This window comes from Calliphora vicina, chromosome 5 (genome assembly GCF_958450345.1).
Source record: "Calliphora vicina chromosome 5, idCalVici1.1, whole genome shotgun sequence".
Taxonomy (NCBI): domain Eukaryota; kingdom Metazoa; phylum Arthropoda; class Insecta; order Diptera; family Calliphoridae; genus Calliphora; species Calliphora vicina.
In genome coordinates this window covers 1448148-1471773 of record NC_088784.1, presented here as the reverse complement: position 1 = coordinate 1471773, position 23626 = coordinate 1448148, and the positions used below count along the sequence as shown (strand labels likewise).

The 23626-nt window shown below is 28.6% G+C and overlaps 1 protein-coding gene across 4 annotated transcripts in view; it reads right to left on the bottom strand.

Moving 5' to 3' along the window:
* kn (EBF transcription factor knot) overlaps positions 1-22264 on the bottom strand; it is a 51470-nt gene extending 29206 nt beyond the window's left edge. For all 4 annotated transcript variants that reach the window (XM_065511727.1, XM_065511728.1, XM_065511725.1 and 1 more), the window contains exons 1-3: positions 21963-22264; positions 10226-10443; positions 8935-8990 (exon numbers count right to left, since the gene is read on the bottom strand). In XM_065511727.1, the coding sequence (XP_065367799.1) occupies positions 8935-8990; positions 10226-10443; positions 21963-22081 (393 nt within the window). In that variant the 5' untranslated portion in view covers positions 22082-22264. The remainder of the gene's footprint in view (positions 1-8934; positions 8991-10225; positions 10444-21962) is intronic.
* Between the last annotated feature and the right edge of the window lie 1362 nt (positions 22265-23626).

The following is a 23626-nucleotide window of genomic DNA, read 5'->3' as shown; positions in this document are numbered from 1 at the left end:
CAAACAATTGCACATATGGTAGTAGTTACTGGTAACCAGTAAACAGTAAGTGGTAAGTGATGACTATAGATGTGTGATTCTACACCACTACTGTTGTCTATTGCGACATTGACATGGAAAAAGTTTTAAGCTTTTTAACATAAAGAAATCTTGTTTCAGAAAACAAAAAAAGGAACATCAAGGATGCTACCACGTTTTAGAATTACTCAGGTTGGTGGTTGAAGTGTGCGTTTTTTTTTCATTCATTGTTTTCTAACAGAAGCATTGTTGTAGAAATTATTATCTGTCTATTCATAAAAATTATAACTAGTGTTACTTACAACAACCCACAAAAAAAAGGAACAGAAAAGAGTGCACCCTCTAAAACTAGATTCTGGTTGGATTTGTCTGTATGTATCTAGGATTACACATGTTACTTAGTTTAGTGAGTTTTGTATTTAATTATTTTCAAATTAGACTGGTTGATTTTTTGTTGGTGGGTTGTTTGTTTATTTATTTTTATGTTCCTTTATTTGTTTGTTTATTTAGATGCATGTGCATTCATTTTTAAGGGCTTCAAGAAGTACTTGAAACCACCATTTATTTGTATTCCTATAAATGTTGTTAGCTGTAGCTGGAAAAGAGGGTTACAACAAATAGTTACAACATGATAGATAGATAGATGTATTTAAAGGTACTACTCGTAACTCATCTGTCTGCATAATGCCAAGCACTTGCGGTTTTTAAAGCACAAAACAATTTTTACATATGGCAGCATTTTCAGGCCAAATATTATCAGCCATCCATCACTCACACTCTGTAATTAAGCAGGTTTTTTTAGATTCAAATAAAGTTATGAAAAATATGCTAGAAAATTAATTTGAATTCCTTTAATTACACCAAAACAGGGCAAGTTTTTCAAGCATTTTGCTTGAAAACTAAACTTTTTTTATTTTTTAAAAATTTTAGGAAAAAATAATTTTTTTTTTGTGAGTTTTTTTTTGATTTCTTGTATATTTAAACTTGCCCTGCTTAAAACTAACTAGATTAATTTCCCAAGAAATTGAGGTTGAAAATAACTTTAGAATTAATTTATCTACAATAATATGTTTAGCTAAATACACATCTATCTCAATAACAATTTAAATAAATATTAGATGTGTTCATGTTATTTAGATTTGTTACACTAATGGATAAACTGTGTATCAATCAAAATTTAATTTCAAATATAATATAGGACAATAATACTCACTAAATAACTCTTAATTTTGATGACACATTTTTTCTTTATTTTTTCTTTCAAAATGTTAAATATTTAACTTTATCCATTTACAATTTACACAATTATTTTGGGTAAAAAAATTTCATGAAATTTAACACATTTCATTCGACAGCTTTTAGTTTTTGATTTTGATACTCAAACCCTAACAAAAATACACAGATACATACAAACATACATACATACATATATATAAATTTATAAAAATCTAATGATGATTGGCACATGTCCTTGCCGCTTATGAAATGGGAAACTAGGAAATCGAAATTTGTTGTTGGTGGTTTTAAACAAGGCAGTGAGTGAAATTTATTTACAGAGATACTAGTTTATACATATTTTAATTGTTACAGCATTTAAATCTATTATTTTAGTTAAATTTTTTTATTTTTTGTTACAAATATTTCCAAAACAAATTCTATAAATGTTTTAACATTTATTTAAAGTTTTCATTTATGTAAATACGTTTAAAATGCAATATAAATTTTACAATTTGTTTTTATATTTCATAATTTTTTGTTTTTATTGCATATTTTTGCATTCTGTATAGGAAAATTTGTATAAAATTTGCTTTAAAAGCAACAACGCCATTGTGGTTATCGTTTAATGTGCCAACCAATATTCATGTGAATTAATGGTGAATGTAAATATACACAAACATACATATAACAGTAGATTCATATAGACTTTGTTGGTATTTGCTGTTGCACACAACATCAATATGAACAGCAATAATACTCGTATCTGGTTTTTTATTTTGTGGGGCGTTGCAAAAAGCTACATGTTTGAGTGTAGTCTCCACTTAAGTTATTTGCATCTGAATGTCTGTGTGTAGTATGCAAATTGCCCAACATGATGTTGTATGTAGCAGTATACAAACACACACATACATCTATACATAAATACATATTTATACGGCCATATTTGATGGCTTTTATCAGCCGCTACTATTGCGGCTGCTGTTGCTGCATAAGCGAAACCTACTGAAAGTTGATTTTTATATGTAGCATTGATATGTGTGTTTATATAGCCATGTATTTATTATTATTTTATGTTTGTTTTGTTTTTTTTTCGCTACTGGTGCATTTCAGCACCAGTAATTCAAAGTGTTGACGTTCGAATTAATTTTATCGCTTAATTAACACTCACACAAGATAAACAAACACACTATGACATACATACATACCCATACACTGACTGACACTTTTAAACACTCAGCCCCACACACAAACACATATTTTCAAACAATTGATAAATGTTGGCAATACGAATGTAGATTAAAAAGAGAATAAATTTACAAAATAAATTATTTTAAAGTGTTTGTACATATATTGAGCTGGATATACATATGTATGTAAACAACATCATAAAGTTAGAGTAAAATTTTTCATAAATAATATTAGGCGAAGTTGTAGTGGTTACTTAGGTTCATTAAAAATCAATTTTTGACATTTTTTAGTCAGAAAATCTAGTACATATTTTGTAAAATATACATACATATTGATAAAATTGGTTTAAACTAAGTTTAACTAGCAGCAGAAGTTTTGAGTGAAGTTTAACTAATTTTAACTAAACGAAATTTAACTAAACTAGGTTTAACCAAACTAAGTTTAACTGAACTAAGTTTAACCAAACCAAACTAAGTTTCACCAAACTAAACTAATCTAAACTAGGGTTAAATAAACTAAGTTTATTTAAACTAGGTTTAACCAAACTTAGTTAAACTAAACTAAATTCAACTAAACTATGTTTAAACAAACTAAACTAGGTTTAACCAAACTAAGTTTAACTAAAATAATTTTAACCAAATTAAGTTTCGTTGAACTAGGTTTAAGCAAACTAGGTTTAAATAAACTAGGTTTAACCAAACTAGGTTTAACCATACTAAGTTTAACCTTAACTATGTTTAACTAAACTATGTTTAACTAAACTAAGTTTAACTAAACTAAGTTTAACCAAATTAAGTTTAACTAAACTAGGTTTAACAAGATTAAGTTTAGTTAAACTAGGTTTAACCAAACTAAGTTAAACTAAACTAAGTTTAACTAAACTATGTTTAACCAAATTAAGTTTAGTTAAACTAAGTTTAACCAAAACAAACTAAGTTTAACTAAACTAGGTTTAACCAAACTAAACTTAACTAAATTAGGTTTAACCAAACTAAGTTTAACCAAGCTAAGTTTAACTAAACTAAGTTTAATCAAATTAAGATTAACTAAACTAGGTTTAACCAAATTAAGTTTAGTTAAACTAGGTTTAACCAAACTATGTTTAACTAAACTAAGTTTAACCAAACTAAACTAGGTTTAACCAAACTAAGTTTAACTAAACTAAGTTTAACCAAATTAAGTTTAGTTAAACTAGGTTTAACCAAACTAAGCTTAACTAAACTAGGTTTAACCAAATTGAGTTTAGTTAAACTAGGTTTAACCAAACTATGTTTAACTAAACTAAGTTTAACCAAACTAAGTTTAACTAAACTGAGTTTAACTAAATTATGTTTAGTTAAACTAGGTTTAACCAAACTAAGTTTAACCAAACTAAGTTTAACCAAACTAAGTATAACCAAATTAAGTTTAGTTAAACTAAGTTTAACCAAAACAAACTAAGTTTAACTAAACTAGGTTTAACCGAACCAAACTTAACTAAATTAGGTTTAACCTAACTAAGTTTACTCAAATTAAGTTTAACTAAACTAGGTTTAACTAAATTAAGTTTAGTTAAACTAGGTTTAACCAAACTATGTTTAACTAAACTAGGTTTAACCAAACTAAGTTTAACTAAACAAAATTTAACTAAACAAAGTTTAATTAAATTATGTTTAAATTAATTAAAATTAACTATTTTAATTTAAAACAAACTATGTTTAGCTCAATATAGTTTGGATAAATTACATATTACTTAAACTATATTAATTTATCTAAACAAAAATTTATTTATCTAAATTAGGTACTAAACTAAGTTTAAATAGCAAGAGCAGGTTTTGAGTCAAAGGTTCGAAATCGACTCTTAGTTTAATTTTCAAAATCAAAAAAAATTTAATATTTTAACCATTCAATTAATTATTAGGGTTAATTATGGAAAAATACATATAGAGCGGAAACTAGAAAAAAGCTCAAACAAAAAAATTATTAAAAATAATCACACACACGAGTGTTGTTTTAGTTTTCACATAGATTTGTTACTAATATATTCTCAATATTTAAGTTTTTGACAACTGAGTTAGGTCTTTGACAGTAGGGTTTGGATATGGGTTGTGGAATGAATTGTTAGTATTTTCAATTCTGATTTAGGCGAATTAAGCTTAAATTTAATTAATTAAATCTAAGATCTGTTTAGAGTACGTGACAGTAATCCTATTTCACAATAGATTGTTTCCTTAGAGGTAAAGGCGTTAAGTCCAGTTTTTTTATTAAAATTGTTTAGGCTGTGACTTGCAAACATGACAATCATGGAATTTAAAGCCAAATTTCTTTGACTCTTCTGTAAAATGTTTATAAAAGAACTTAGGGCCTTTACACTCTCAGCTAATGTTGTATATATGTATATTAAACAGCTCTGCTCATTACCTCAATGTGTGCCCAAGGAATGTTTAAAATACATTTATCACTGGCTAAAGTGTAGACATTTGAAACAATGAATTTAAAATTCTTTAGCAACAAAAAACAAAACTTAATACATAAAACGAAATCAAATGGTTTTTTAAAGCCCAATCTACAAACAATAATAACCCCTCTAATATGTTAACTGTATAAACTGGACATAGGCTTCTAACAAAACCAGTCATGGAGAATGAGAGGGATACATACTAACATCGTTGTGGAAACTGGAAAAGCCATAAATAGAAAAACTAATCATTATCGCCATCATTATGGTTATTGTTTTTATGATGGCAGTTCCATATTGTTCATATCTCAAAAAAAAAAAACACAAATAAAAAAACTGAAAATATGAAAGCAAAAGAGCGAGGGTATATTTCAGTGAGTTTTCAATAGCCACAAGGATGTGATGGCAGGATATTTTTAAACGATATGATGCAACAAAAATTACTGCGGACAATAAGCCATCAAATCGTTGTTGTTGCTATAAATGCTGCTGCTGTTTTAGTGCTAATATTCCATCCATAGCACATGGTATTTATTTATTAAAAACAATAAAAAGCTGCAAAAAAAACTAAACATTTTTGTAGGTACTCGATACTAAAATGTATGTGCAAGTGAAGTGAATGAGTCAGTGAGTGAGTGACTGAGGAGTGTATTGTCTATAATGCGTAAAATCGTAATAAATTATTTTGAATTTCTTTTTTTGTTTTTGCTCATATTTGATGCAGTTTTAAAAACCGGCAGACAGATAGACGTGTGTTTTGTGTGTTGCGACTGAATATTATTTTTTTGGCATTACATTCGATTTGGTTTCATTTATGACGGTAGATTTTTTGTGAAATATGATCCTATATTGTAGCCAGCCAGCCAATCTGTAAAGCATATCAGCACGTGGTAGAGCGAATGGAGCATTATCATGTGTCCTCAAATTACAATTGCAATTGCTTCCTTCCATCCATCCATCCATCTCTTCCCTGCGATAAATATGATATAAAGCGCTTTAAGAGCATTTGTAATGTAACATGTTTTGTTATCTGATCAAGTGTAATTATGAATATTTCAGTTTTTATTTCTTTTGCTTGTTGTTTTTTGTTTTTGTTGTTGCTGCTGTTTATCATTATTTTAATGCGTTGGAAATCAGAGATGTAGAGCAAATTTTAGGGTTGCAACAACAGCGACCAACAAAATTTGGTCAAAAATTTAACCCTTAAGTAGCAGATTATTCTCGGAGCATAATTACTTGGGCTGCAAGAACAGTTGTTTTAAAGAATTCATTAATATTGTTAAGGATTTTCTTTAAAATTATAAACATATTGCACTGATTCCTCTAAAGAGAGTCAACTCAAAATTATTCAATTTTCATTTTTTGCAAGAAATCGACGTACAGTGGTAATCTCTACTCTTTCGCCAAAAAATTAAGTTGTATACGTCTTCAACTTTCATTGTAATGTATTAAAAAAAGAGTTTTTTGCCTCTACTGAATTTTTTTTAAATTTTTAGTTGACTCTCTTTAGAGGAACCAGTTCGATATATTCATCTAAGGTTCCACAAAGTCTTTATATATTGAATTCTTATGAAATTCTGTCTATGTTGTTGTTGTTATAACAGCAGTAGTTGCTGAGTTGACAGTACTTGGCTGAGTGAACTCGGTTCATTCTTGTGCGTAGAACAAGCTGTCGTGGGTATGTTCAGTATGTGTAAATCACTCTAGTTTCCAAAATACAAAACTAATATTATTGAAATTCACCTATAATCTTTATAACTGACCTAAGTAGTTTGCTATTGAAAATCAGCAAATTTGGTTCAGTGTAACTAATAATATGAACCAAAATGTCAGACAACCTTGAACAAATTTTATTATTTCCAAAAAAAATTATTATTTATTTTACAAATTTCATATTATTTTTCAGCTATAAATTTATTGCACTAAACAATAAATAAAATCAGTTTAGCAGTTGGTTTAAAACACAAAGAAAGTTGTGTTTTTTAGGACTACCAAGTTTTTCTGTTGAGGCTACAAATGTTTAAGTGTTTTTATTTCATAACCTTTCCATGATTTTTTTCTTTACCAGCTCTGCTTTTGAATTGTAATAAAATTTTGTTTAAAATTTCCAAAAACAAATGTAATCCCATTTCAAGTACAAATACAATTGTTTGGAAATTTTTGTCATTCTTCTTCCTCCCCTATTTTATGTTATTTGTGACAACCTTTAATAAAACTGCAGGAATAAAGAATAAAACAAAACATACTTGTGCCTTGTGCCACTTTAGGAACATCTAATCGTAATAATATTACTTTGATCAAACTAAGATAATCGGATCAAATGATTGTTCATTTCCTTTAGCTCTTCCAAACAAAAAAAAACAGAGGCACAGTGCACACAATTACCTACAAGCCTTTTTATAAATTTTATTGTCTGATTTTCCACAGGGTGGGGTATTAAATAATGGTGGGAAAATGTTTAATGTTCATTTCGAAATCAAAGTCATTACACACCTACTAATATGGGAGATTTTAATTAACTCATAAGGAAATATATTTTAAAATCATTGTGGTATTTAAAGTTAAATCAATATTAATTTAATGTTGGCAATTTTTTCTATGACACTGTTTTCTGAATAAACAAATTTTGTAATTTGAATTTCTGTATTTTGTGTCTGTTTTTTTTTTTAGATTTTTTTCTCAATAATTTTGTCATATTAATAATTTCTATTCTATTCTATTATCTTTCAATCTGCTATTGTCCAGCACATTGTTTGTTAAACTAAAAAATAAATGGAAAAAACACACATGGCTCATTGATTCTTTGTTTTCATATTGAAAAAATAAACTGACATCGTGCAGTAAATCGATTTATAATAAAAATAATATTGTACAACAACAAAATAACATGATCAATGTCAGAATATCATTATCTATGGTACATTCTCATGTTTAAACTGGTATGTTGACGATAAAGACTTAATAAAAATGAAAGGGGTAATATTGTCTTTTTTTGTTTTGTTTTGTTTGTTTAAATAAGTACTTTACACCCAAATATTACAATAAAAATAATATAAAAAAACATCCAATTTACAACAGTGACCTCCGCCTCTTTATACAACTTTATTATAAAAAAAAAATAAAAAAATAAACAGCAATAATACTCATAACAGAGTCTATAAAAATTTGTCACCCTAGAAATTAATTGCCCTTGAAAAACAATACGAAATAATAAAAAAAGAAGTATAAAACTCCAACTTCTACACACGAAGTAAAACTGAAACACATGTGTGTGTTAGTATAGATTTGTTTGTATTGAAAAGAAAAAAAAACATCCTTTAACGAGTCCTTTTGTAGTTGTAACAGTAGTTAGTCACTTACAAACAGCTTTTAAAAGGATAAATGGAAAAAAATCTATAACTAAACTGTAATAGATCTCTATCTTAGTCTCCCTCTCTCTCTACCACTCTTTCCCTCACCTCACCACTGGCCTTTTTAAGGAAGACATATGGCCAGTTAAACAAGGCTACCATTTTTATTTCAAATTGCTGTATTTGCACTTTTTAACAAACTATTTGGCTGTCCTACCCGCCTTCCTGCATACCTCCCCCACACCCAAAGGACATTTGCACAATTGTCAGAGAGCAAAGAACAAACATACAATGAACACAACAAAAACATTAGAGGCAACCAATACAATCCTTTTAGTGGGCGCTACCTCTGAAAGGTAATGACTTTGATTTTTATGTTCTTTCCAAACAGCACTAACAGCAGTAGTAACAGTAGCAGCAGCAACCCATTTGAGTGTTTGACAAGTCAATTTATTGAGCTGGTATGTTGGTTGATGCGTGCAGGACGCACTTAATTAACTGTGACAATCAATTTTGAATGCAACTTATGGCTCGATTGAAGACAAATTCATTTCGTTTGTTTCTTAAACACTTGAAAATTTTAGCAAGGTTTAAGAAGGTTAAACTCACTTACACACACAAAAATTTCACGATGTGATAAGAAAGCGTTTCTTTCTAAACGTTTCGTTTTATAAAATGAGTTCTTTAAAATAAATTTTTTTAATATTCTGATTTAGAACTTACTTGTTTGGTGACGGAGTCTATAAGTCTAACGAAAATATCCTGTTCCTGTCGGGCACCTAAAATGGAAAAAGAGAACAAATTAAATAAGTTTCATTATTATATAGTAAGTCAATGGAAAAATTATAATTTAAAAGTCAAAATAATATGTATAAAAGCTTAAATTTGCATAAAAAATTGTAATATAAATATAAATAACATTAAACGAAGACCCATTTGTTATTCTTACAAAGGAAAAAGAACATCCAAAGAAGCGAATAAGTATTAGAATTTACTATTTGTATGTGATGTAAAATAGTAAAGGAGGCTAGGCAATATCAGCATTATTTTCCTTTAAGGTTGCTAATCACTGCCTGTGAAGTAATAAAAGAATAACTTCTGTGGTGTTATTCTTATGTGCTCTTCAGTAAGTCCGTTTGCAATTATTAATTATGGAATGAAATACATATAAGGAAATACAAATAAATATTAAACTAAAATTCACCATAAATTATCCGCTACTCATTGGGGGTTAAATGTCACAAAAATCACAAAATTTTAGTTTGAAATTCCGATCGTAACCAAAAACTGCAATAGATAAAAGTGCTATATTCGTTTGAGATGAATCCTATATACCCTTCAACAAAGAATACTTTAAGAAAAACATTTAAAACAATTTTTGTTAAAAAAAATGTTTGGTAAAAAAAAAAATCAAATTTGGTGAAAAATTCTTATCTTCAAAAAAAAAAAATAATTAAATTATTGGTTAAATAATACACAGAAAAAACTATTTCTTAAACCGTTTCAATTCAAATATTTGTCACATATTGAACTGGTTTCAATTATTTCATAATTGAATCAAGTATTCATGTGCTCAAAAACAAAATTTTCTGATATTTTCTATTGAATTTTGAATTTGATAATTTTGACAAGTGAATATACAATTTTCGTTATTGGTTGAATTTTAAATACAAAAATTATTGAAAAGATAATTTTCGTAATTGAAAACACATTTTTCTTATTTTTTGTGTTTTCAATTATGAAATTTATCTATTCAATAATTTGTGTATTTAAAATTCAACCAATAACGAAAATTGTATATTCAATTGTCAAAATTAAATCGAATGATAGTGTAGGATAGGGACTCATGACCCGGGCTTCAGCTCAACAATTTTCCTTTTTTATATTAAAACTTTTCGGTTTTGGGGGGAAATTTCTCCTGCACGACCTTAAGTATAAATATTTTGTAACCTATTAATTACGTATTTTAATTTTATCTTTCTTTTATTTTTTTTCAATTCACTTTAACACTTACCATTTGCATAGAGTAACTGTAAACGATATTGTATGCCATTATTGGTTTTCGTATTATCCGCTTCAGATTCCTTTTCAATAAATCCTATAAATGCAGTCCTTTCGATTTCAATGGGTTGGCCGGCACGATCGTATAGAGCAATAACAAAATGGAAAAAATTCGATTTTCTCAAATTGCTGGGTGGTTGTTTCTCAAAATGTGCTCTGCCAATGCCCAAGCTATAAATAAAGAGAAAGAAGTAAAATTGTTTAATAAATTTGTATGTATATAAGAAAAGATCAGTCAGTAATTTAAATAAATTTAATATTCAGCTTTATTCAAAAAACGCTTTTAAGTTTCAAGTCTACAAAATAACATTTAAGTATTAATAAAGACAAGTTTAAACATGTATTATCAAAATTTTAGAGCATTCTTGAAGATCATGATAATGATCATGATAAAACTTGTATAAGAGGTGTAAAAATTCCGGATAAAACTTTATTTAAACATGATTAAAAATATTTTTCCTTAGATTTTTATTATTAGTTATTTGCTTAACAATGTTTTCTCCTGTCAACGTCCTATTTAAAATTAAATCTGTTAATAACCCAAAAACACATAAAGCATAATTATAGTTAAAAACATTTAAATATAAATTAAATACTATGTAGAGTTCCATTTTCAATTGCTTAAATAAGACATAAACAAACAGGAAATAAACCCAAAACTACATGTTAATAACTTTTTAGGAGAGTGTATTTAAGAGAGAGTGGTGCATGTAATTGTATAAAGATCATTTGTTTAAGTTAATTATGTTTAATAAACTTGTCTAATAGTTTAATAATTGCCACTAAAATAACACAATTTTACATGAGCGTGTGTGTCAAGTACATCGAAACTCTTACTGTAATACAAGTATTTAGTGTGTCACACTGTTGTTAGTTACTTGATGACATGTCCTTTTTCCTTTGGCTTAATTATAGGTTGACACAGCAAACAAAACTAAATGAAAAATAAAATGACCTAAAATAAAGTAAATGTAGAATAATATCCCACCAAATTATTTATAATAATTAAACAAAAAATGTCACCATATTGTTTAGAATAAAGAGTGTGCAGTGTAAATGTAAATGTAGATTTCTTGCTTCATAAGAAAGGACTTCTGCTGTTTATTTTTTTTTGGGCTAAGCAAACACATATTGTAATTGTCCACAAGAATAATTGCATATTGAAAAGCACAAGCACAAGTAAAATAAAATAAAAATATTATGATTATATCAACATTTTGTTTGGATACTAAACATACTATTGTAGTATTTCTATTTACCTACATTCCTCTATCATTTCTATTGGCAAACAAACAAATAAACAAACATACAAAATACATTCACTCATTCATTCAGTCATTGTACAGGACGAAAAACTAACAATTAAAATGTTAAAGGAAACAATAAAACTGCAACCATACATATGGGCAATTCCATATCATCGTAAGTGACATTTGTAGAGTGGAATAGATTTTGCAAAAATAAGAGTATCTGAAAAATAATTTGGTCTTTATGTTCCATTCAGAGGGTACTATATTTTAAAATAATAAAAAGTTCTTTCGAAATATTGTTGTCCAAAATATAGAGCGAAATAAGGGTATATCGTAAGTGACAAACAACGGAAGTCATTTTGAGGTACATGTAGAAATATGCGAAAATATTCGAATCGTGAATGTTTTCTTTTAATTTCATACACTAAACGAAATATTTTTCCTTTACAATCCTTCATATTTAAATAAAAACAATCTTTGGATGATTTTATAATAAATAAAATTTAATATCGTACGTGACGTACGGTACGTGACAGATTTTTCTCTTATAATAAAACAATACATATACTGTGAATATATTTATACAAAAACTAAAAAAGTGAATAGAAAATATACATTCGGTTTAATAAACAATTTGACAATAGCAAAAAAACAATCAGAGTCAAATTCATTTCATACTACAAGCAAATTGGGTTATCAGTTTAAACTATTATTTTTGCCTTTAAAATGTTGTAATATGATCTAAATACTTTCACATAGTAACATTTTATTATTATTTTTTATTTATATCATCTTGAAAAAAGTTTCAAGGGTTTTTGTGTTTTCAGTCGTGTTAGCGATTCTCGTGGAATTGCCCATATGTGTGTGTATAAATGTCTGTATTTATATATGAATGTATGAGTTTGTGTTGCTGTGTGTGTGTATGTTTATGTTAAATGTCAATATATCACTTTATACACAAATACAGCAAACAAAAAAATGTTCATATCCTTTCATTTATCCATTCATTAACGGTTTAACTAAACAAAAGCTAAACAAACATGATGTTAGACAAGGATATCGAACGAGTATTCTATAGAAGTAGCAGTACACCTACACATGAGCCATTATTATTACAGAATATCCTTGTTGTTCATTTTTATCGTCATTCTGTTAGCAGTCGAATAGCAAAAAAATAAAAAGAAGAATGTTACCACATTTGTCTTTTGATGGTTAGTTGAGATACACTAAATCCTCTTTTTACTTTGCTTAGACTATCATTAAATTTAAAATAAACTTAAATTTACTTCAGTAGGCTTTCGGTTTAAGCTCATTTTACTAGTTTTCTCTTAAAATTTAAAACCAAATTGTAGATTTAAGTTCAACTAAATTTGTTAGTTATATTTACACAATTGTTATCAATTCAATACGAATTTGTAAATTTTTAACCATTTCTTGTTACTATTTCAAAACATTCAGCCAAACCACAAAAGCCGAAAAGTCGATTTTAAATTTATAAAATAACAATTTAAATTCTAATTCATATTTGCATTATGTTACGAAATTTAAAATAATAGTCGACTTATGAGTTTAAAATGTACTTTAAGGCTTTTGTGGTTAGGCTGATTAAATTCATGTCAAACCAGACTAAGGTGTAACTTTATAAAAATACACATTCCTGTAAACAAAATTAGCACAGAACTAAATTAATAATTTAGGGCCTTATTTTATAAAATTATACGTCTTCTGAAAAATATTTCGATACCAAAATATGTCATCAAGTGAAAAAAAAATCCTAAATAATTTTTTTAGATTTTTTTTCGTATATTTTGTAAAGAAATATTATTTAGCAACATCATTTTTTAAATCCGCATCCAAGCTGAGTTACTTGGCCAAAAATCTTACAAACTCGGACAGGAATCAAAAACAATAGTAGTCACCCCTTTATACTGTCTGGCTGAGTAAAGTAAAAAATAAAAATTTTAATTAAAACAAAAAAATAATGAAATAATGTTTTTGTTACTTTTTTTGGAGAATTTTTGGTATATTTTTAAAAGAACAAAATCAGTGCCAGTGAGTGATTTGCTTTCATAAACTGAAAAACAGTTTAGCTCTACAGGCATTTTTGGGCCAAAATTAGTTGTTTAGCAGAAAAGCTTACAGACTAAGGCATGAATGGACAAAAAAGCCTTTACTAGACTTTTATTAGACTGTTTGGTTAAATAAACCTCCCCGGAAAAAACATTAAGTTTTAGGGTAAATTTATGGTTTTGGTACTTTTTCTGGACTATTTTTGGTACAAAATAAGTACCAGTCAATAGCACTTAAATTGTATATGTAATGAAAAATCTTTAAGGTTCAGGGTAAATTAACGTTTTTGGTACTTTTTCTGGAAGATGTTTGGTACTTTTTCAATGAAAACAAAATAAGTACCAGTGAATAGGACTTAAATTGTCCCAGTAATGAAAAAACTTAAAGGTTCAGGGTAAATTACTATTTGGTACTTTTTCTGAAATATTTTTGGTTTTTTTTCAATAAAAACAAAATAAGTTCCAGTCAATAGCACTTAAATTGTCCCTATAATGAAAAAACTTTAAGGTTCAAGGTAAATTACTATTTGGTACTTTTTCTGAAATATTTTTGTTTTTTTTTTCAATAAAAACAAAATAAGTACCAGTAAATAGCACTTAAATTGTCCCTGTTATGGTACTGTATTTATATATAAATTCTAAACAATCCAAAACAAATAATTTAAAAATACTAAAAAGGTTCGGAAAATGTAAGAAAATTTTGCAAAATTTTATATTAAACCATACGAAAGAAACATAGATTTGGTTTTGAGGAACATTTAAGCTTTTGTCTACCACCTTTGGTGGAACATTTGTATTAGTTTCGTGACCTGTCACCGAGTGCCTAAAAGTTGTAAATTTGCCATCTCCTTCAATATTGAGAGGTTCCTTTCATAGAAAGTGTTAGAACTAGAACCAAACAACCAATCAAGGGACCAGTTTTATGTTGGTTCCCTTTCCTTTATGGTTATATCTGAATTAATTTTTTACTAATGTCTTTAAAACTTTGCTATTTAGTTGAACATCTCTATAACAAAGAAAAATTCAAAAAAAAAAATTAAACTGAAAACCATAACGTATGTACAATTTAATTTGCAATTCGCTGACTTTTCGGTTTTCGAAATGGTTTTCGAAATGGTTTATGATTGTGTTTTTTATTTGTTTTGGTTTTCTTTTTTTCTTCTATTTTTAAACACCTAAGACAATTGAATAAACAAACATAGATATCCACAAAAAACAATGTTTACGTAGGAGTATAAAACAGTGAAATCTCACAATAAAGATATTTAGTGGCCTTCAACAGATATATTTATTTGAGAAGGAAGCCAATCGTTATTCAAGTGCAATGTACCACTTCTAAAATAATCTTTCATTCTTTCTTTCAAAGTTAAGAAGCAAGTTCATATATTTCAGTTCTTTGGAAGTTATATTTAACAACATCCATATGTAGAGGTTTCGCAGAACAAAAGGTACTTTTTCACATTTTTTAACAAATTGGTGTTTTGGTATTTTTATAAAATCTTCTAGAAACAATTAGTTCATATCATTTTTTTAATGGGTTCTAAAAAAATCGTGCTTAACAAAACGTACTTTTTTATTTTTTTTTAAACACTAACTATGTAATATAAAATGACAAAAATAATATATTTAATTTCAATGCCAAAAAACTCATAAAAAACGTACTTTTTTCTTGTTTTTTTAACAAAACGTACTTTTTACAAAAGGTACTTTTTCCGATATAAACTTGGTTTTATATCAAATATACTTATAATTTAATGTGGTGATAAATAAGAACCATGTTACCATTTCCAGGTTCATGCAATATTTTAAGGGGGCACAATTTCCCGAAAATTTGAAATTAGCAAAAAAGTACCTTTTGCTCTAAAAATTATTTCATTCCTTCATTAATCTAAAGACAGTGTCAAAATTCATTGCTTAGGCTGATATGTTCCGCTGCTTTTTTGATTCTTTGGAAGTTATTTAAATGAGCAAGAAAAGGCCAATTAAAGAATATGGTTTTTTTAAGTTTAGATTTCAGCAGGATATCTATAGTATTCAAACACTTGCTTATAAATAAACAAGTTTTGCTAGCAAACATTTTACATTTGGCCACAGAATTCAGCAAGTTTAACTTTTCAGTCATTAATATGTATAAGAATGAATGCGTATCAGTGAGTGCCTGTGTTTGGATAAATAAAATATTATACACAATAAAGTTAACGATCCTTTTTCATATTATTTTATTTCATTTATTTTTGGAGAAATACAATCTTTTGGTTCCTGCAGCATTTTCGAACAGTTTTTTATTTTTTTTGTAAACTGTTTTAAAATGTGTGAGTCCTTATACATGCATATATATGCCTGTATGTCCTTTGGATGTATGTATGTGTTTATGTATTTGTAAGGTAATAACTTTTTTTTTTGTTTGAGAGAGGTTTTATTGTCTGAATTTCAGTGCATGTGTGAACATAAATAAAACTGATATATAAAATAATATTCTGGCTTTTGTTTGTTATTGCTGGCTGACTTCATGTGGATGCTAGCAATGCTGCTGCTGTTATCAAATTTTTCTCATAAATCACGGTCATTATATTTGCATTCGATTTATTTACCTATCGACCTTGTCAATTAGTCAAATAATATACAAAAAAAAAAGAATCACACACTCGCATGCATAAATATTGTTGTAAAGTATATAAAAGTATGTAAATACTTTATATAATGTTCAAAAGGACTTTTATTTAACGCAACCAACTTGAAGGATTCGAACTACTCACACACATTTTCAAAATTGGTTGCTGCATCATTGATTTTACATAAAAATCCTATAAATATGAAACTGTTTAATAACATTCAAACTAAAAGATAGAAAATGGTTTGGCTGCGATCGCTAAGGACTGCGATTGATCTATCAATAACGATCGAATATTTAAGAATTGCCCATAGATCGATGATAGTGAAAATGTATTTTTTATATAAAGAGATTGCATTATAAAAATAAATATGGAATTATGTTTTAAGAGAAACAAATTTATACAATTTTTGTGATATTTCAAATTAGCGTTCGAATAAGTTGTTATAACATACGTTGGTCACATTTGGTTTAAACATTGTTTGTTTCCATTCAGTTGCATAAAAGTTTTGTGCCCAATTCCAATATAAGAGTAGTCCATGTATACAACACATGTGTGAGATTGTAAATAGCCACAAAAACAAGAAATAAACTTTATAAAGTTCGATATCTTTTACAATATAAATTACATTTTATTACACTTCACAATACATAATTCGGCAATAATTTAACAAATATTCAGGGTGCTAAAGTACAAAAAACTACTACCATACTCACTCGTTAACATCTTTATACATAAAAAAAATAAAATACAGGTACTACCAACAACAAGTACTTTTTGAATATAAAACTTTTCAAGTGATTGTTCACATTCTAACAAGAAAATAAATAAGAAAAGGGAAAGAGAAAAAGAAAGCAGAGAGGAGAGAAAGGATAGAGGAAATGAAAAGAAAAGCAATCCTCAACAATTATAAATAAAGCAGTTGTAACAATTTAACAGTTTCAGTTAGACTTTTTGAAAGTTAAAGTAAAAGCCAACTAAACTCTGGCTGTTCAAGTAAAGTCAATTATAATCAACAAAAAAGAAAACAACATAGATACATCTGTAGATGTAGATGTAAATGTGTATATATGTTGTGTGTTATGAGCTGAATTCAAATACAAAATAAACCAAAATGTAACAACAGCAACAACAACAATACAAAACAAAAAAGGTATAAGAATGATTTAAATAAAACATAAACACAACCATCAGCAGCAACTGCGGAAACGGAAACGGAAAAAGTCAATACATGTCCTTTTTTTTTTGCACAATTTCTCTTTTACTCTCTGATGGCTGGTTTTTTATGCCAGTTGGCCATTTTTTTTTATTATTATTTGTCAAATTTATGCTGATTTCTTTTATGTTGAATTTTATTGAATATTATTTATAATTTTCGTTTTGTTCACCTTAATAATTTGCCATTAACACTTGGCTGTTGACGGCCATTTTGTGGGGCCGTCGCTGTTTGCAAAAAACCCGCGGTCATTTTTACGTACGGTAGTATTTCTTCTTCGAAATTGTCACTTTTCTTATTTGTATTGTTGGCGTTTCTTAATAAAAACATCTCACTTGATATACATCTCTGTTTACACTAATAAGATGTTTTAAGCTTCAGAGAAAACAAACACAAAATAAGCCAAAGGAACCCCAAAAAATATCTCAATGAACTTGAAAAGCAACCCTCTTAATATACAATACTTGCCCCTTACTCCCCAGCTTTCACAAACAGCCACTCAACGCTAGAAAACAGCAAAGAAAAAACGCACAAATACGCATCAAAAATAATACACAAAATTCTCGTTAACCCCCCAAAACGACAAAAAAAAGTCGTAAATGCTGTTTATCCTGTTTACTGTACAAGCACGCACTTGTAGGCTGTTTTTGGGGGATGTTAAGAAAGAAGCTTTTTTTACGATTCTAAAACATTTGCTATAGGAAATGGTTTACGCATTTGAGGATGGTCGTAATGTTTGTAACGCCAAATTTTATTTGGAAATACATACCTTTAATGTACATAATTAATTGTCTTAGTTTTTAAGTGGATTTCTCTTGAAATTTAAATAGGATTACAGAACATTAATATCGTTGGATATTTGTCAACATTTTTTAACTTCAGCCAAATAAAATTTAAGTATTTTTAATATTGAAGTGATGCCCAAATAATTGTTCACGAAGAGAGCAATCATTTAAAGTTATGATCACAGACAAATATGCATCAATTGTTATTATTGTCATTCCTATTAGTTGCATGTTTATAGCAATTATACTATGATTGCTAGAATACTTTCCGTTTAATTTAGTACTTTTTCTTTAAGAAAATATTTTCGAAAGACTTCACATAAAACCAGCATAATCTTTTCTTATAAATACATACATATTTTAAACATGGTGAATAAGAAAATTTTAAATTGTGTTGACATGTGTATCATTTTATTGTAAAAAAAAACACAAATTAATCCCTATTGTCTGACGGCGTAAATGTTATCAATATTTCCTAATAAAATTAAAGTTTAGCTTAATTTAAGAAAAGTTTAAATAGAGTTGTGTTGGGACCTGGTTGCCGTTTCTAAATAGGAGCTATTCCAGCTATTATAGGAAGGTAATTGAAAAGTCTTGTCCAACAACATACAAGTATTTTTTCATTTTTCATTACAAAGTAGTAGACTTTTCATTAGTAGCATTTTAAATCATTGTTTTAATAAGATAATGTCATTGAAGATTTACCACAAACGCTTACAAATAGTGGGTTAAATAATAAGTCATTATCCTGGCATCACAAAAATAACTAGTTACATGTAACGAATATAATAACTCATTGATTTTATGGATTTATATTAGCTGTTAGCAATAAAAACGGAATGTTAGGTTAGTAACTACAGTAACGGATCAGGTGACGGCGGTTTTTTAGTTTGGAAAATAAAGTTTAAGCATTTTTTTAACTGAATGAGAATTATATTGAATATTTGCATGAAACGTTATGGTGGTTATACAAATTTCCAATAAGTTCTTATATATCAGACAATAAATTAATCATTATAACCCCCATTAACACAAAGTCTGGTTATGCCTTAACTAATAGCTATCCTGTCGGTTTTGTATGAAAACTGTCAGTATAACTATTAGTTAAAACATAACCAGACTTCGTGTTACTGGGGGTAAGACTTGTTCTAAGTAAGAAAATTATGTTAATAAGTCTTAAAGTTTTAACTATGAGAAAGCTTTAAGTTTTTATAAAAGTGTTCTACAAATTCGACCACTACCTTTTATTTACTTTATACATCCTTTTGTTGTTGTTGTTTTTTGGGGGATACAAAGTTAATGAACAAAACATTTCTTATGATAAAAAACTAACATTTACAATATCTTCCCCCCTTATTTTAAGAATTGCTTTATATTTTGAGTAATATATTTATTTGTTTTCCTTGCTCAACAATACAACTCAAATTTTGAGTTTTTATTTTGAGGACCATTTTTTTGGCATAAATTTTTGGAGAACACAAAACAAAGAGAAAAGTTTTTCAGTTTATTATTGTATTATTATGTGATGTTGACATGTAAGAGCCTAAGGGCCTAATTTTATGATGGTAACACTCTTAATATTGGAAAACTTTATGAGACAAAAGCTAAAAATAAACAAGGACTCTTGATTATGAATGAATTGTTTGTTGTTTGTTTTATAGATAATTAATTTATCTAATAACATTAGAATGGTAACAGAGAGTGAGAGAACGAGAGAGCCGATGAGTAGTATGAATATGTTTAGATAAATATGAATAAAGAAAGAGCGTAAAAGAGCAATTATGATCAATTAATCAAATTAGGGGGATTAGGAAACAAATTTAAACAGCAGAAGCTTAAATGCTATTTAATTTTAGTAAAAAACATTTCATATTGTTCAAATTTTTAGCGAAAAATATTTGAATGTTAATTCAAACTGTAATATTCTTTTAAATTTAAAGCTTGTTTAAAGGAAATAATTATTTGTTCAATGTAGTATGTGCAATATAAATTTTTTAGTGGTCACATTAATTTCGTCAAATATTTCAACATTGGGAACATACACCCAGAGAAAAAATATAGTTTTACATGTTTACTGTAGCCATTTCAATAATAGTATAGTCACTGTCATTATTTATATGATTACGGTAACCATAATATGATAGAAAAGAGATTGTAACTATCATATTTGTTTTAAACAAACACTATCTGCGAAGCGTTTTGCTTGTCTGCAGATACACCCAGAACCTCTGGCGGGAATCGAACCCGCAACCCTCAGATTGATTGTCCAGCACACTATCGCGGCACATATGTATATGTTCATGGCAATCATGCTCATGATGAATCATTATATCATAATATGTTGTTCTCAGATTATGATATTCATAAGCCGAGAACAACATAATATGGTAAATCCTTCATCATGAAAATGATTGTCACAAAACATTTATGTACTTATTTACTGCAACCATATATATGATTGTTACAATCATGTGAATCGTAAATTTACCATATTATGGTTACCGCAATTATATAAATAATTACTGTGACTATAATATGGTTAAAAAAAACTTGTACAGCTATTTTTTCTCGGCGTGTACATATCATTCGCTTGCACTACATGAGTTTAAGATATACAGTGAGCCTCAAAAGTGAGTATACACCAAAAAATATTTGATTTTTTTTAAGATAATGAAAATCCTAAAATTTATCCATCGATTAAAATTTTAAAGTTTCGGTTTGTTGGAGATTTTGTTGAATAATAGATTCGGTTGTGAAAAAAAAGATTTAAGTCGGACTATAATTATTTTCATGATCTTAAAAAAATCAAAAAAATCGCTAGTGTTTACTCACTTTTGAGGTTACGTGTATCCAGCAAATTATTAATGCCTAAATATCTTTTACTCAAACTGCTTAAGTAATTTAAGAAAAAGTAAAAATCTGAACATTTTTAAAAATTAAAAAAAAAAAATTAAATCTTATGATTTGGAAAAAATATCTCAGAGAAACAAAAAAAAATATTTTTATAAGAAACTCATGTAAAATTACTCATCGATGTCTTTGCTAACTTTGGAACCAATTGCCATATTTGAGAGTAGTTTGTGGACTAGTAAATGGACTATCAAAGAGGCTTTCAGATAGACGCAACATGGAATTTAACCGAAATCAGAGACAGAAATATCACTATACCCAGGAAATATATATCACCAATAAACAAATTTTTGGTTTTCATTAAAAACAATTGATTTTGTTAAAATGAAAATTTTGAATAATTTATAAAAACTTGATGGTTTATGCATTTCATAATTGACTTCATATACAAATAAAATATAAGAATTTTTACTTAAAATTGAGCACAACAATTAAGGGCCTGATTCAGAAACACGATCGGAAAACAAATTTATAATTTTGTGTTTGGAAACTGAGTAATTTTCATGCAAAAATAGTATTAAGCACCTTCTTAATTTGATAGACACTGTAATCTAAGGATTTGTGCAAGCAACAGTTACTGTTCAATAAACAGTGGTCAATCAAATAGTTTCACGAGATATTGCAACAAATAACAATGAAAGAATAACTCATGCAGTTCATTAATTTTTTTTAGATTATTTTGTTACTCACTGTATCAAGCTTTTGCATAAATCATAAATCGTTTAAGTTAACACTTCTTGTACCTATAAATTGCTGATTTTAGGCCTATTTTTATCAAACACAATAAGGATCTTAAGATCTCACAAATTTCTTTAAAACTTAACTAAACGAAATGATTTTGTACATACTTGGTTTGATCGACGACAGGTTGCATCCAGGCTCTAGCACCCAACGGCTCTTCTTTCAATGAGGTCATGGGTCCACGCGGTTGATTCATGTCCGCCGCTGTGGGTGGCAGGCCAAACATAAGGCCGCCAGCGGTACGCGGAGCCGCTGTGGGATACAATTTGCGACCCCATTCTAAATCGAGAGTAGGCCAGGGTGAAGCCGAGCTAAAACCCGGCACAGCTTCGTCGGAACGCAGTTTGAAGCCGTTTACTTTACAGCTGATATAAAAAGGCAAAAGATCTCGCTAGCTTTTCTATAAAGCTTAATTGACTTTAAGGGAATTCACTAAAAACACTATTAAAAATCAACGAATTTTGTCACAAATATTTTTTATTATCTTTATTTTTTTGTTGCAGTTCAGTTGCACAAATGATTTTATTAGATCAGCCAGCCAATTACACTTTATTTGTGGTTAATATTTTGTTTGCACACTTTAGTTTTTTTGTTGTTTTTTATAGACAGTCTTGTGGGCGATAATGATTATTGTATTATTATTTTGATGTTTGTATGGTTTTTTTTTTATTCTTTTCGTTTTATTGTTATTATTTATTTGTGTTAAAGTATCAATGCACCGTGGAGAATTTGGGATTTTAAAATAAAAAACAAGTTGTTTTGGTTGCTGTTGTAGTAAGAGTAAAACAATTTTAAGCGCGATCTACCGTCCCGAGTGACAGTTAAACCCCAACTGAATCCCGCAATGTAATAATATGAAACGACGACAATCTTATGACTCTAGGTTCAATCACAAGCGCACTGTAGTCACAGCACAACAGACAACACAATCCAACATACAACAACGCAACACGGCACAGAACAGCAGCACTGCACAGCACAATACAACACAGTCAGTCACTGCTCAAATGTGTAGAAGACAGACACAACAGGCAGTCTCACAGCAAAATGACAACGACTACTACAACTATGTACTTTTTACTACTACTACATGCTACAACTACTGCTGCTGCTCATTCATAGCTCTTACTTTGTTGTGCTTTGCTGTATTATTTGTTGTATTGTGTTGCACGAACGGAAACGAAACGGAACTGAACTAGTAGTGAAACAAATCTACACACAACCAAACGTATGCAACAAACATACAAACGCACACACCACCTTTTCAACAACACACTTCCATACATACATCTGCACAAGAACAAGAAGTTTGCTTGCAACATTAGTACACACATGCATTCATACATCCATACATACATTTATTACCACCTTTATGGTGTCCGTCTGCAGCGTTTGCTTTTGTCTGTCTAGAGATTTGAAAAGCAGCAGCATTATCGACTGCATTGGCATGTGTAGCCAGCCAGCCAGCCATATGGAATCCTAACTAACCTATCATCATGCAACCAAGTGTCTAGGAAATTCTCCTATGGTGGCTTCTTTGTTGTGATCACTCACAAAAGAACGTCCACGCCACAACAATCCAACCCAACCCAACCCAGGCGAACGGAAAATAGCTAACGTTGAGAATCCACTGAGATATGCGCGCTACGTTTTTGGACAAGAGGCAGGTTTGCTTGCTATACGTAAGAATTGTTAAGAGCGCCACATTAGAGCTGTCACCGACGCATCAACAATAACAACAACAGCAACCACCACTACTACTATAACAACA